The 15,292-nt window shown below is 46.1% G+C and overlaps 1 protein-coding gene across 1 annotated transcript in view; it reads left to right on the top strand.

Moving 5' to 3' along the window:
- Positions 1–15,292, top strand: part of igsf3 (immunoglobulin superfamily, member 3) — a 91,125-nt gene that overhangs the window by 61,485 nt on the left and 14,348 nt on the right. The window contains exons 5-6 of the mRNA XM_049595188.1: positions 1,926–2,333; positions 6,856–7,281. Coding sequence (XP_049451145.1) covers positions 1,926–2,333; positions 6,856–7,281 — 834 coding nt within the window. The remainder of the gene's footprint in view (positions 1–1,925; positions 2,334–6,855; positions 7,282–15,292) is intronic.

The raw sequence follows: 15,292 nt of genomic DNA on the forward strand, positions 1-15,292 counted from the left end.
GGCCAGTCGGGTCACGTCGAGCTTGCGTCTGACTGATGCAAAGTTACAGTCAAACCTTGAAAACCGTGCTCACAATCCTGTGACATTTTTCTTCATCCCACTGGCAGCAGGAAAACGCCCCCCTGCACCAGTCTGGGTCATTTTGCTTCATCCCCTCTTCTCTCCGTACCTCCATGTCTCTTAGGACTGCAACAGTGTGTGGCGCCAGCTGCTACCAGCATAATAAAACATAATAACCACAGAGTAGTATCTCCTCTCAAGCAGCCAGCACTACCTTATCCTGACCGCTCGGCACCCCCTGCTAAATAGGCCCAAAACAATGGCCCTGAGCCTGCAGCAGTCTCCAGGGAGTCTCTCTGTATGGGAGGTTTTGTTTTTCTAACAAAAGACCTTAATGCCCCATAAAGGATGTTTATAGGGTTTACACAGGATAATGGCCATGGTTATTGGAGGAGAACTTCCATGAAATACAGCAGAAGTGGTCAGGCAGGCATGTATTTGATGCACAAACTGTCCTCTCATGCCTAGTTTCGATCTCGCACACACACACAATTTCAAGATGTGCTTCATCACTCTAATTGGGGGAATTGGGCAAGAGCTGGTAATAGGGTGCGACAGGGGTTAAAGTTGATGAGTCCGAGGCAGGCAGAGGTGACAGGAAAGGAAAAACAGAGGTAAACACTTCTGGCAAATCAGTGCTGATGGATGAGTTTACCTTTGCAATGAGGAAGGGATAGAGAGCTTACATGCCACACTGAATCTCTGTCATACAGATAGAGAGGACAAGCGCAAGGGTAGGGAGAAAAGGGAGAGGATATATATATGCTCTTAGAGAGTGGAAGTGCATTCTGCAGTTCAAAAAACAAAGACGAAGGAGCTGGTGAGGGGGAATGTGGAAATTAAAAAGAATAAAGTTCAAAGAGAAGGAAAAAGGAAAGTTGAAGAAAAGCCAAACTGTTTAGAAACCAGACAGCGTTATAGGAAGGAGGATGTATGTATCTGCTTGTGTAACTGTCTAACAATCCTCTCTTCATGTCTCAGTGTAAAAAAGTGATACAATACAATATGTTCTTAGCTGTTGGAAAAAAAAAACTATCAAGCTGTTACAATGAAAGACAGAGAGGAAAAGGATGAAGGCATTTTCCCTTTGTTCATTTGAGCGTGATAGAAGTAAGAAGCCAGTTTATTCCATATTCACAGAGAGCTCATGCTTATTAGGAGGGCCGGCGAGCTGAGAGGGAAGCAGCAGAGCTTGGCCTGAGGGGAGAATCAAAAAAAAAAAAAGAAGTGAGAAACCTTAAGCCACATCCCCAAAAGACAGCAGCATTGGCCCCACAGGGCCTAAGACAGCTTTTGGGTCAACTAGAGCTCCATGATGTTTGATGGACGATGAAGTGATGAGAGTCGAGATAAAGCAGAAAAACAGAGGAGAAGAGCCAGTAAAGACTTTTATCTTCTTCCTCTTCTGAAGTGCAGCTGAGCCCTGTGATCTGAGCCTTCTTTCCTGTGCCCGTGTGGACTTGGTCAACAAGCCACACAGGGTTCAGACGGAGAATCTAAACCCACACACACAAAATCACCAGGGCCTTCTCCCTGGCTGTCACTCTGATGTGCCCGAGGCCAGCTACAAAACCACACTATGGTCCTCCCACGTGTGCACCGGCATCCAAACACACAGCACTGGCACAGGACTGTGAGATACTCTACTCCTGGGAACAGGCTCAGCGATTTGTTTTATTGCCCCTGGCCTCCTGTACTCTCTGAATGTTTTAACACAGAGAGTGTGATTGTTGTTGTCTCTTGGATTCAGCGTGAGGAGGAGTTGAGATTTTGAGGAACTTTTTCCTAACTCCTTTCATGTATCCCATCTCTACTCGTCCTCACCGTCATGTCTCTCTCTCTCTGTCTCTTCTCTTTCCTTTCAGAGAGCAACATCACAGTGTCATTGTCCAGCAACTCTTCGGAGGTCCTAGAGGGCGATGTGATCCAGCTGACCTGCTCGGTCCACTCCACTACAGGTCCCCTGTCTGTTGTCTGGCAGTGGACAGACAAGCAGGCGACTGGACCGGCACAGGAGGTGGCCTCCGTGGATCGCGACGGCACCGTGTGGCACAGCCCCTCCTACAGAGAGCGCTCCAGTTATGGGGAGATTCGTGTGGAGAAAGTCCGTGCCGACGCATTCTCTCTGTCCCTGTATAATGCCTTACCTGAGGACGAGGGTCAGTACCGCTGCACGGCCACTGAGTGGCTTCAAAGTGGTACTGAGCCGGAGCTTACCTGGGAGAAGATAGGAGAGAGGGCAGCAACCAAGACCGTCACTGTGAAGACTGTTGGTAAGTTACTGCAGCCTAATATAACCTCAGTATGGTCTATATTCTGATCCCGCCAAGTCAGTTAGCAGAGGTATGGCTTGAGTCACATGACTTGGAATCAAGCTAGACTCAAGTCACAAATTTGATGACTTCAGACTTGACTTGACAAAATTAAAAAATCCCTCCAACTTGGCATGGATTTCAACACCAGTGACTCGTGACTTTACTAGGACTTGAGCCTTTTGACTTGACTTTGGACTTTTCTGTTACAGTTACAAGTAAGTCTCAAGTCTTTGCACTCCAGACCCATGGGTCTGGAGTGCAAAGACTTGAGACTTACTTACTTACTAATTGTAACTTGCAAAATAATGAATTGGTCCGACTTCAATGGCACATTGAGGGAAGGGGGTTGGTGTGAGAGCACCGTCCCACCCTGCAGGCCAGATTGAGACACAGTGTAAATATTATTTTATCTTTTCAAAAGATTTCCAATCAAAAATTATTTTATAGTTTCTGCTCAAGTGCTTGCGGTAGTATATTTGTTGTGGATAAAGTGTGAAAAATCTGGTAAATTTGAATGGGAAAATACAGTTTATATGGTTTACTAATTAAGTTATGACTGCATGCCGTCGCCTCAGCTAAAAGTTTAGATGAGCTACTAAGCATAACTCTTCTGATGATAACATAAAATAGCATATTTATTCACTTTAAATAGTCCATAACTGACTTAAAAAAAATATGCCGCATATGTTATCTGTACATCCCTCAGGAACACCGGTTCACACGCAGTGTAAGTAAGCAGTAATCAGCCTGTGCATGCTAAGCCTGTATGTTTAAGATGAGCAGCAGCTGAGCTTGTTACAGGTTTAAATATCCTTGATCAAATGGACTGTACTGTTTATCCTGCTGTAATATTATTTCCACGCAAGATTCGGATTTAGCTACAGAAAATGTACTTTATCTGTCAGCTAATTATCTTACACATCATGATGTGCACGCAAGTGAAATGTCAGGTATCCAGGGCGGCCCCCCTATTGAAAATACACTCCGGGGCAGATGTAAATTCACGTACACGACAGTGTGTCAGCGCATATGCACACCAAATCAAAGAGAGGCATATGGTTTGTGATTTGCTAAAGACTGATGAACGGCGCGGGCAGAACATGCAGTCCACACAGTAGAATATACCATGGTTTATTCATTCAGCGCTCAAGGGAAAGAGCTATTACGGCACATACACACAGACGCACACACACACACTCTCTCTCTCACCACCTGCCACACGTCAAGAGCATTGCTTCCGTGACACCCATCATAGATACACACATACACGCTCACACACGCACACACACCCATATGGATTAGCCAGAATTATTAGAATGGAAATGCAGCGGCAATGTGTTTCACAGTCTGTGGGTCTCCTCTGTCAGTGCTGAGTTAAGCTGAACATCCTCGGTACAGGCTGAGGAAGCCACTGGAGCGGAGCAGTGAGGAGCTGGCAGACCAGGAGCACTGGGCTCAACGCACACACACACACACACACACACACACACACACACACACACACAACCAACGGATTAGCTCCCTGCGGCAGCACACAGTGGTGCTGCAGAGAAGAGATGTCAGTTTTTAAGTGGCCATTTGTTAAGTTCGGGCAACAACAGAAACATTAGTTTGAGGAACAAGGGACGCATTATGCAAATCAGGGAATAGAAGTCCGAAGCCGCTCGTCTCTCTTCAGTTACACTCCTCAACATCTCCTCTCGCTCTCCTCCATGCTTGTTGATCAAAGGATTTTTCTAAATGTGCGCTGTTGTGTGACGGTCAATGTGTGTGTTTTACTTCGTCTCAGATTTTGGCCCTCGTTTTTCTCACTTTAGCTTCCAACTTCTGTTTTATTGGATCTAAAGCTGCCGTGATGATGGAGAACTTATTTTTCCTGTGTTTCACATTTCTTGCCTCCTACTAGTCTTGCCTTACTTAAGATACTCAAGTGTGTGCTCCACTTTTCTTGTGAGCTCAGGTTGGACTTTCCACTGACCTGTCCTCCAAGTGTACTGCTCTACAAGCTGAAGCTTAAGATATTATATATGGTCACTGTGCCTTAATTTAGATCACTGCCTCCTCCCTTATGGACTCCCCTGTGCTAGCTGACAAGACCTAGAGGGGATGGGAGAGGGATATCCTCTGGGAGCATTGTGTTTTTGTTGCCACGGTGAACACAAAGATGCTTGGCAGAGAGTCTTGTTTCCATCTGATTGGCTTAAGGGGCCCTCAGGGTGTCTGGGGTAGCAAGTGTGTGCAAGTGAGAAGCCTATATACAGGCGCGCACACAAGCCAATGTATAGTAGTCTCCCACTCAACCACAAGCACTTTGTACAGTGAAGGAAACAAGCGCATTCGTGTTTATTCACACAAACAAAAAGACGGAGTTGTATGGGACAAATGGATCGGCGTGAAATCCTCTTTCCTGTCACAGAGGCAGGCAGACAGTGAGGGGAATGGATGGATGGATGGTAGAGGGGCGCAGGGAGATGAGAGATAGAGTGAGAAGGGAGAGTTATTGTCAATTAGAGAATTATGTCCCGAGGCAGCTGTCCCAGCAGTAGCCAAGTCCGGACAGAAAGCCATTGATTACACACCCTGAAGGACACTGGGGGTGACGACTGTCAAAGGAGGAGAGAGGGTAAGGGACAGGGAGAGAAAGTGACGTGGCTGTTGACAAGAATATAATGGAACGATCTGCGAAATCTAAAGGAAATAAATTATCTAGTCTGACAAAGATCCTGAATCCTTGAATGACCCATATATATAACTACAAAGGGAGCAGGCTGTTGTCCACAGAGATAACCATGTTGCACAACCATGTCTCAGAATGGAAAACCAAACAGTAGCTCTAGAGGGTTCATTCGCCTTTTCGCTCCTACGCGTCAGCTACCATATTCATCAGCCCCTCTGCAACGTGAAACTGCTTTATTCAGTGATTTTACCGGTTTCAGGGAGTTTTTACTAATAGTCCTTTTTATATAAACCAAACTCAAGTCCTCTTGAAGTGCACCAACAAATGGACTAACAGAAAACAGTGTTCACACTGTTAGTTCATTTGAAAGAAGACTCTGTCTGGTCCACTTCAGCTCCGATGGGGCCTCAGTCCTCTTCCTGTTCACACTATATGTTTATTTATTGTCTATCTACCAGTACATTTGTGTTTTATAAGTTGGAAAATGGCTGCCAACCACACTGCAGACGTGAAGCGAACCGAAGTGGTCTGAGTTTGGTTCACTTCAGAAGAGTCTGAAGTGTTCACATACACGCAGACAATGCTGAGTCACCGTTCTGAGTCCATTAAGAGGGCTGAAAAGGACCAAGTGTGAAAACACCCTTAATCAGAGGGACTCCTGCAGATAATTCAGCTCCCGGTAGAAATCTCCTGAACATCTGGATCTTGATTTTTCAGAGAAAAATGGTGAGCACAAATGAGCAGGTGTTGGGCTAGCGGCCCCTCTCTGACAAACCAAACTGCATTGGAGAAACACCGATTTGTAACATGAAACTGCTTTATTCAGTGTTTTTACTGGTTTAATCATTGGAGCATTTGTTTTGGGGAGAAAAAGACCTCTGCGGATAATCTGGCTCCTCGTAAAAACTGTCTGAACAATAAACACTGAGGGAATTCCAACCACAGCAAGTGTCGGCTGCAGTCTTCACCTCTATATGCCACTAAATCCCCCTAAATCTTTCACACTGTTTCTTTAATCAGCATCTTTCTATCCTGCCTCCCTGGTCTTTTTTTCTTCTGTGTATCGCCATCTTTCTCATATTCAACCTCAAGCATTCTCTGCAATGCCCTGAAATGCCCTGAAATAAGTACAGCAGGGCCAGGTTGTTAAAGGGCCACGGTATCTTTATCTCTCTTTCTCTCTCTCTCTCGACTCCCTGGCACTCCAGTGTGGATGTATCTTGGCAATAACATATGGAGTTGGGTGAACGTTTTTAGTTTAATGAGGATAGTTTAGACTTGGCAAGGACTTGGGCGTAGATCGAACATCGGCGCTTAGAGGAAATCTCTCCCCTGGGCTTTCTTTGTTGCATCACCCATTAATTTTGAGGCGCGCTCACACAGTCAAGCACTCAAACTCATAGTTAGACACAAGCGCAGAGTGGTACATACATATACATGCATAAGCTAAATGGCAGCCTTTAGCCGCTTAATGATAGAGGAAAATGCTTGTGGAGATTTAGAACTGCTTTACCGGTGAGGCGGTGCACTTTAAGGAAATAATGTCTGTATTTGTTCCAGCAGGGGGCTTTGTTCCTTTTGGTAGCCATGCTTACAAGGAAGGTTCCTTCCTTGAAACGATTATAAACCCCCACATCATTCGCTAAGCTTTCAGAGAACAGGCTCAATCACACACCTTGGCTGCATTGTGCTATTATTACATGCAATCAGCTGTGCTCTGTTTTTAGAGGGTTTATCATTAGTTGCATTTAAAGGACATTTTTTACACTTTCTAACATTCTTTCCACTTTCTCCACCATCTAGAATCTTCCTTCATGGTGTCTGCTTCGTCACGGACACCATCCGTTACATTCGGCGACTCCTTTGACCTCTTGTGCCTGGTGAAACCTCGTCACAACCCTCGTGTCCCCACCTCCGTCACCTGGCGCTTCATGCCAGCTGGCACAGAAGCTGGCAACGAGGATCAGGGAGAGTTCAAAGACCTTGTGACTTTCACCCGCGAGGGCACGCTGCAGTGGGGGGAGCAGCTGCTTGGGTTGGGCACCCGCACCACAGTGGACCGCTCCCACTCCAACACCAACTTCCGGTTGTCGGTGACCCGCGCAGGGCGTCGCGAGGCGGGCAAGTACCAGTGCACCGCCGTGCTGTGGAGGAGGAACTACGACAACAGCTGGAGCAGAGTGGCCAACCGCACTTCCAACCTGCTCGGCATCAGTGTCCTACAGCCAGGTAAAGCTGCATGGCTTCTTGCCAGGCAGACACACACCTAATTGGAACAGACACAGACCAGCACACAAACAGGGATAAACACAGATTCAGACACACACTCGCACACACATACACATTGAGTGAATTCAGCAGAGCTTAGAGGATGTCTGCTTGCTCTAATTGCTCTTAGTCTCTGGTTTAGCCACTAATTGGAGTGTGTGTGGACGTGTGTGTGTGTGTGTGCGTGCAGGGCAGGGTGGAGTCTCCTAATGGATCGCAGTGAATGGATTGCTAAATATCCCACAGGAAGGGGTAGAAAAGAGAAAAAAGGCGCGAAAGAGGTAGAAAAGAGAGGGACGCAAAGGACGGAGACGGAGAGAGTGAGAAAAAGTGATGAAGAGAGTGAGTGATCTGTCCTTGAACCTCTTTTCTCAGCGGAGGCATTAAACTGTCTACACCGCCCTCATTGGCCCTCTGTGCTCCACGCATGCACAGAGAAAAACCCATTCAGACACAGCCCAATTAGCGGCTGAACACAAACAACAAACACACACAGACACACTAACACACACTGGCCCAATTTAGCCCAGTCTGGTGTGCCTCAACAGTATGATACTTCATTTATTTAGGTGAATGTGCCTGAGGCATACTGAGAAAAAAAATGCTATTGCAGTCTGGCTTTCAAAGCAGTCCAGCAAAGCATTATGGTACCTGAAGTAGCAATGGGGTCCACATTTGTTGGATTTTGCGAGAGGTATGTGAGCAAGGTGCACAGGTAGGATGAGGAGAAGGTTTTCAACTTCTGAAATCCCAGATGTTTGTGTAGCGTTTTATTTGTGACCATGAGCAATGCGTCAATACCTATGTGCGAGCTTGTGTCTTTTGCCTCCCATGCTCAGGTGTGGATAAGTAAGATGCTGTATTGAGTTCACAGGGAGAGACCATGGCGATCAATATCACTTTCAAAGTGAGGCAGAGGAATGTAGTCACATGTGCAGTATAGCCAGATAGCCTCTCATTCCTTGCTGCTATTGATTCAGATTCGCACATGAATGCAAACCGATGTAAACACGCACACACTCCCAGTTCAGAGACACCTTCTTAACTGACTGTGCTCTGACCTTAACCAGTCAGGCAGAACACCCAGCATCCCCGGGCCCTTCAGGACTTATTTGGAAACCGACTTATCATCCTGAATGCTCATTTACCCCCCCCCATGTGCAGTTTACATTGTGTATCCTTAACCTGGAAAAAGGGACACACACACACATTTTGCAAGGAAATAAATAATGAGTCCTCCTCCCGCTTCTTTTTCTAGCAGCATCTCCATGACAAAGTGATCAGTTACCTTGGTAATGCCATCAGTAACCGTGACGATGTGATCAGTTGCCAACTGAAAGCCAATCAGTAACCATAACCGTGCGATCATTCTGTGTGTAAGGGCACTATCTCACAGGGGAGGGCGCATGAGTAATTCCTTTATCTCATTGGTTGCCGAGACCCGGCTCAATCCCGGTCATGCTGCGTTCGTCTCCTCCACCTCCTGTGTGGTTTTTTTTAGTTGTGCAGTCAGACCTTCATTTAGACTGATGATTCATTTGTCAGCATGTAGGACGTGTCTCTCTCTCTCTCTCTCTCTCTCTCTCTCTCTCTCTCTGCCTCATGCCTCTCCTCCCCATCTGCTTTCCTCCTCTCTGTTTTCCTAAATTTTAACCACTCCTGGCTAAATGAGTGGCAGTGGCATGTTCGGCTCCTCTCTTAAAGAAGTGGGATAAAGGGGACTGTGTGTAATGAGGTGTGAGCAAACACAGCATCTGACCAGATTCATAATTGAGAGACTTTAAGTCATGCTTCCAGAGGTACCTGCTCAATATGTATGAGCAGCCTCACCAGCATTATGTGCGCACATACTTATGTGCATGTACAAGTTCTTGCATGAATGCTCCTGCATCCGTGTTTCTTCCGGTGTTCCTCTGAGAGCTTCCATATGCTTACCATGCACATATGCAGAGGCTTACCTAACTTCTGACACCCAGCAACACAACAGTGGGAGTGTTTCTCTCAACTTTCCGACGGCCCATTACACCACCATCTTATATTCAGAAGACAGACGCGTGCCTCACATAAGAAGGCTTGCAAATGCGGAGTGACGCTCCTCATTAAATTATTGGAGAACTTCAAAAGCGGAGAGTGAAAAGTAGCATCAGAAATAGCACCCTTGATCCAACATCCATGCATCTTAGATCAGCAGAAGCGAAAAGTTGGATATAGATAAAAGCAGGACCAAACCCACACAGAGGCAGTCGGTCGGTCGGCGTGACGTTCCGTCAAACTAGCGAGGTGCCTGCAGCCCGGGCAAGGCCTACTTCCTATTTCAGACCGCATTAGTAGCACGCTGCCTGTGTCCAAGTCCCATGGGTCATATTAGGGGAGTTCACCACCATATCTCCACACAGACACACACACACACACACATGCACATACAATATTTTTATGATCATTGTAAGGGCAACCCTGTGCTTGAATTAATCCACCACAGACTTCATGCAGAGAGCGAGTGCACACACAGGAGCACAAATACCGCCATGTACACACAAATATGCAGTACATACACACAGGGGGGGTTTACCTCCCAGAGCAAAAGTGTAATTATCTTATGGTACAACACGAATCAATATTAGCCTTCACAGTGGAGGACCTCCACAAACACACACAGCAAAAACATAAACACACCGTATACAGTTTCCACATACAGTGGCAGTGATATTAGATTTCACCTGATTGAGTTTTCTCTTTGTCTCTGTCTGAAACGCAATAATGGCAAACACATGTTCAGCATGGCAGATCACCAGGGGAAGCCTCAGTCTCTACAACACAATCTAATATCATCTACTCATAACTCAAGCTACACACGCACTAAACCACACTTTTCATTTCTTCAAGATACACACACACATAAGCACACACGCACGCACACATTGAAAACACGCAAAACTAATTATGCTGAATCTTCCCTAATGGAACCAGAGTTTAGATTAATGATGGTTTTGGGAGTTCAAGACATTTTTCTCATCATTTGAGTGTGTGCATGTGCACATTTGTGCGCGTATGTCTGGCATGAGGACTGGGATATTAAGACCGTCTGGTTATTGGCTGAGCTAGAATGATGATGGTGATGATGGAGGGGAGGGGGGGTGTCCCACTTAGAGTTTCTCCTCATCTCTCCTCGCACACCTACGCTTGCCTGGCTACCTTTCACTCACATGATCAAACATCACGACGCAGGGATGGATGCCTTTTTTGCTTATTCTTATCCTCCTCTCTTGTTTTGCTCTCCTGTGGTTGCGCCTTTGAGTTAGAGAATATATGCCTCCTACTTTCTCCCACTTTATCTTGTCCTGCCTCATGTGCTCTGTCTCTCTCTCTCTCTGATAGTTCTTGAGGGTATCTTCCCATTTAATATGGGCTGGCACTAGCAGATGCCGCATGTGCTCTCTTTTCATGCCAGTGAAGTACTTGCCACCCAGCCATTATTGATAGCGTTGGCGTCACTGCGGTGATTGGAGATTCCTGCTTATCAGGGCAAGGATAGGAGTTGTCTATCTTCATTAAGGCCCGTCCTATCACCCTCATGTCCTCCTTTCTCGCTCCCGCTCCGTCTCTGTCTTTCTACATTTTGTTCTCACTCTCCCCATAAGTCTCTTTTAATGTCTTCTTTCCCCTTCACTCTCACTTAGCTGCATGTTTCCCTCCACGCACGCCCCCAGCTTCTCTCTCACTCTTGTGATTTTTCAATATTTTATAATTCCCTGCCTCCCTCCTTCTCCACCTCCTCCTCCTCCTCATAATTCTCTCCATTATGTTTACATTTTTCTTCAAATAGCTTCTTCACCATTGTCAGTATTTCATAAATAATAAGGATATGGCAGCTGCGCTTGTTTGCACACAATAGCGGCTTTATCGTAGTATTGTATTGTTCGTGTCAGGGTTGTAAATCTTTTTCTGTGCCCTGTTTTCAGCTGCAGAGGATATAGTTTGGGTTTGCCCTCAAGCTCACTTGAGGCAGCACTCTGTGCACGGGCTGCCTGTACGTCTACAACGAACAACTTGACTCTGTTATGTACAGTTTGCACGTGCATATACAAATAATCACTTGTGTTTTTGTCCGTCACACACACACACACACACACACACACACACACACACACACGAGCGTGCAGGGTCATAATGGGTGATAAATGAAGAGCCTTTGAGGGATGCACTGGAACAGAAAATAATTTCATAAAAGATTTTTGATTAATAATGCCCGTTTCAGACATTCAAGGTCAGGCTCCTTCCTTGTGTCTTCTTCCTCACAAGGACAAACCCTAACACACTCTGTTTGAGATGCAAGAACACCGGCATATATTTCTGTCAAATCCAATCCAATCTAGGCCTCATTTCCTTGTTCAGCCCAATCTGAAGACACAATGAGATTCTCTGTGTTGTGTCTCTCCATCTCTTTTAAGCACCTTTGTGTGTGTGGGTGCGTGCGTGCATGTGTGTGCACACACACGCTTGTGTGTCCTGCTGCCGCGGTAATTGAAGTCGTAACTCAGAGCTAGCTACAGTGCTGCTGCTCCCCATGTAAATCAGTGGCTAATAGTAGGAGCAGAGCCGGAGAGGATGCCTCCTGAATACATACACACACACACACACACACACACACACACACACACACACCAGCCTCTAGCCTGCACTAACTGAATGACCACTGTTCTCTGTGGTTTAATGAGCATAATGTGTTTTATTCTTATTGGCAGACCCCCCTTTCAAACACACACACACACACACACACACACAGGCACGCACACAGGCGCATGGCTCGATCTGATATGTCTTTATGCACTCCCCTCCGTGCCAGCTTCTTCTGGGCCATTAATCTCCCAGAGTTCCCCTGCCCTGACCTCCTGTCTCACCCCTCTCTTGTGCATCCGTTTTCCCGTTGGGCCAGCCTGCGTCCAGCAATCACTCTCTTAGACAGGCAGGCAGGAAAAAGGAAAGTGCAGTCAGTGCATCAGTGTGTTCGCACTGATGGTAGAGAATAGGAATTACATGGGTGGAGGTTGAATGCATGTGTGTGTGTGCGTGTGGCTCTGTCTGGGTGTGTTCAAGGCTGCCGTTACGTGCACAGATCCCCATAATTAGCCCAGTCTTAATGATATTGTAGTGGGAGTTGGAAAGGGGAGGAATGAGGAGTGGTAATATCCCTCTGACACAATGGGATCATAGATACATCGCAGTCATTAGCATAGAAATTAGGCTCCCAACTCAGCAGAGGAGCCACTTTTCAGTCAGGGGAACCCCATCCTTCATTGCCTCTGACTAGCAACCCGCTCTGATCTATGCCCCCTGTGACAGAGGTCCAGACGGGCCGGAGCGTGTGCGGCATCTTGTGTGCATGTTTCTGTGTTTGTGTGTGTAGTTGCAGATGTTGGCAAGGAGCAGCAAGCCAAAGTAAGCTGTTCTGCAGGGGATCAGGGCGTGTCTAAAGCCCTCAGTCCTGACATGCTTGGGGTCCTGGCCATGGATTAGCCCATGGCTGTGCTAATGCTAACGCTAAAGGCGGAGCAGGCAGCCATTAAGACTATAAGTCCTCTGGAGTGGAGCCGGAGAGACTGCCTGCTGCTTTCCGAAATCCCCCCAGGAGCATGTTCTCACTTTCTGTCTTTTACATCTCTCTCATCTTTTCCAGGCTCTTTCCCTCCCTCTGCACACTCTCTCTCTCCCTCTCTCTCTCTCTCTCTCTCTCTCTCTCTCACTCCTCAGCTTCTCTGTTGGTAGGTGCTTGTGAATATCCGTTCAGTTTGGTGATATATCCCTTAACTCTCCTGCTTTTCTCTCATGCTGTCTTCTTTTAGAAAAAAACTCATCCCTTTTCCTGTGTCTACCTTTCTGCGTTTATTCATCCCTCTCATCTCTTTATGTCTCTCTCCTCTGCCTTCTGCCCACTTTGGTCTCCTTTAACTAAGTGGAAGCATTACATCTATGGACCAGTGGATAGAATGTCAGCTCAGTGGTCATTAAGTACATATTAGACCATATTTAAAAAGAGCCAAAATGTTAGGCAGAGACCCCGCCAGCACCTCTAGTGTTCGCACTTCATTTAGGCCTCATTAATATTCATGAACCCACAGGTGAGGCTGCTGAATATTCATGTAAGTGTCAAGCGATTAGACAGAATGTGATCGGGAGAAACATAGATCACAGGAACGCAGAAGGGAGGAAAGAGGTGATGATTGGTTAAAACATAGACTGTGATGAAGGGGAAATGAGAGGGATGAGGCGGACATTTCAACCCCAACGTTTAGAGCCAGTCTTGTATTAAAAGACTTCACCTGGAGCAGCAGCAGCATGAAACAGAGATGGAAAATGAATTCAATTTCCTCCTTATACAAAGAATAAAGGATAACATTCTTTGATTTACAATCTCTGGCTGTACTCTCCTCCTCTGAACATTCGGCCAAGCAGTTTCTTACCTCCTTTGAAGTCATCCTAAAATTTTGTTTCAGTCTTGTGTGCGAGCTGTGGTTTGTGCACGCTGACATTCCACAGTAGCATCTTTACTGTAGCTGTACACTTCTCCTCCCCGCGGACTCCAACTTGTTTTCATCTGCTCTGCTTCATAAACAACAGTTGCGTGGCGCAGCTTTTGGGGTTTGGGGTGCACTTTGTTATCTGTCTTCCTTATCAAAACTGGGCTGCTGTTTGTAGCCTTTGTGTACTTACCTCCACCGATAAATAAAAGGAATAAAGACAGCTTTGTCTCAACTCTGCAGTTCCTGTAGCTATTAAACGAGACAAATTGGGCACACATGGGAAGGGGGTGAGACAAGGGTTCAATGAGCCAATTAGCGACTGTACTGTGTGGAACTGTGTGTGTGTTTGTGTGCGCCGTAATGACACTACATGCCCGGCAAACTGCTGAAACGCAAGTACCTCCAGTGGAGCTGGGATAGTTAAGGGGGTAAGAGGCAGCCTGCCTGGATGCAGCTCATATCATTACATCTGCGTTCCACCCAATGTAATATTTTTCACGCATTTCGCAGAGCAAGAATTGGACTTTTAATTAAATTTTGTTTAATCACGCCTAGTGATGTAAACAAAAAAAGCACTGGCCTTGTTTAATTGAGTCTGCCTTTTCTTTCAGGAAAACAAAGACCAGCAAGGTCCTTAAATGTTATCTTAACCATGGCACGTTGTTCATGGAGACAAGGTTGCCCTGGAAACCACAGAGGCAGGTGACGTGTATGAGGAGCTGTCAACAATTATGCTCAAGGTTAACTTAAAAAAATGATTATGAGTTTTTCTCTTCTTCTTGATTACACAGCGACACAACTTTGCTGTTTTTTTTTTCCTGTGGAGAAAATGAACTGGCCATCATAAAAAAGAGAGATTGAAGGCTGCAGATATAAAATGCACTTTGATCCTATCCGAGGCCAGGTTTGTCTGGCACATGAACTAATGCAAATCAGTGAGAACAAGTGATTCCAATTACGGATTTGTCTTACTTTGTGGATGCACCCTTGAGGCTCATTAATGAAATACAGTAGCAGAGAACATGTAATCACACTTAAAATAGTTATTGACAGCCTCTCTGACAGACAACAACACAGCACTACTCCTGCTGCTGAAGGAATGCACATATATGATGAGCAGGCTTGTGAATGACATATGATTGAAGTGGCTCCCTACGCTGGGTCTTCTTCCCTCAATCTGCCCTCATCAGTGCCTCACATACAAAATTATATACATCATATAGATTTTTTTCTGCAGCTTGTGTCAGCAGATGCATTGATGTAACTGGGAAAGATGGCTGTGCTGTAGCTGAAGGAAGAAACCTCACTCTCAGAGGGAAGGGACACGTGTCAGAGGATGTGACAGGCTGGTCTGTGAAGCCGCTGTTCTCTTACTGGAGCATTGCACAGCGAAAGGATTCAGGATGGAGTGGAGACTTTAAGGTTGTTTTGGGACATAGACAGACCATATTTAT

This window comes from Epinephelus fuscoguttatus, linkage group LG13 (assembly GCF_011397635.1).
Source record: "Epinephelus fuscoguttatus linkage group LG13, E.fuscoguttatus.final_Chr_v1".
Lineage (NCBI taxonomy): Eukaryota > Metazoa > Chordata > Actinopteri > Perciformes > Serranidae > Epinephelus > Epinephelus fuscoguttatus.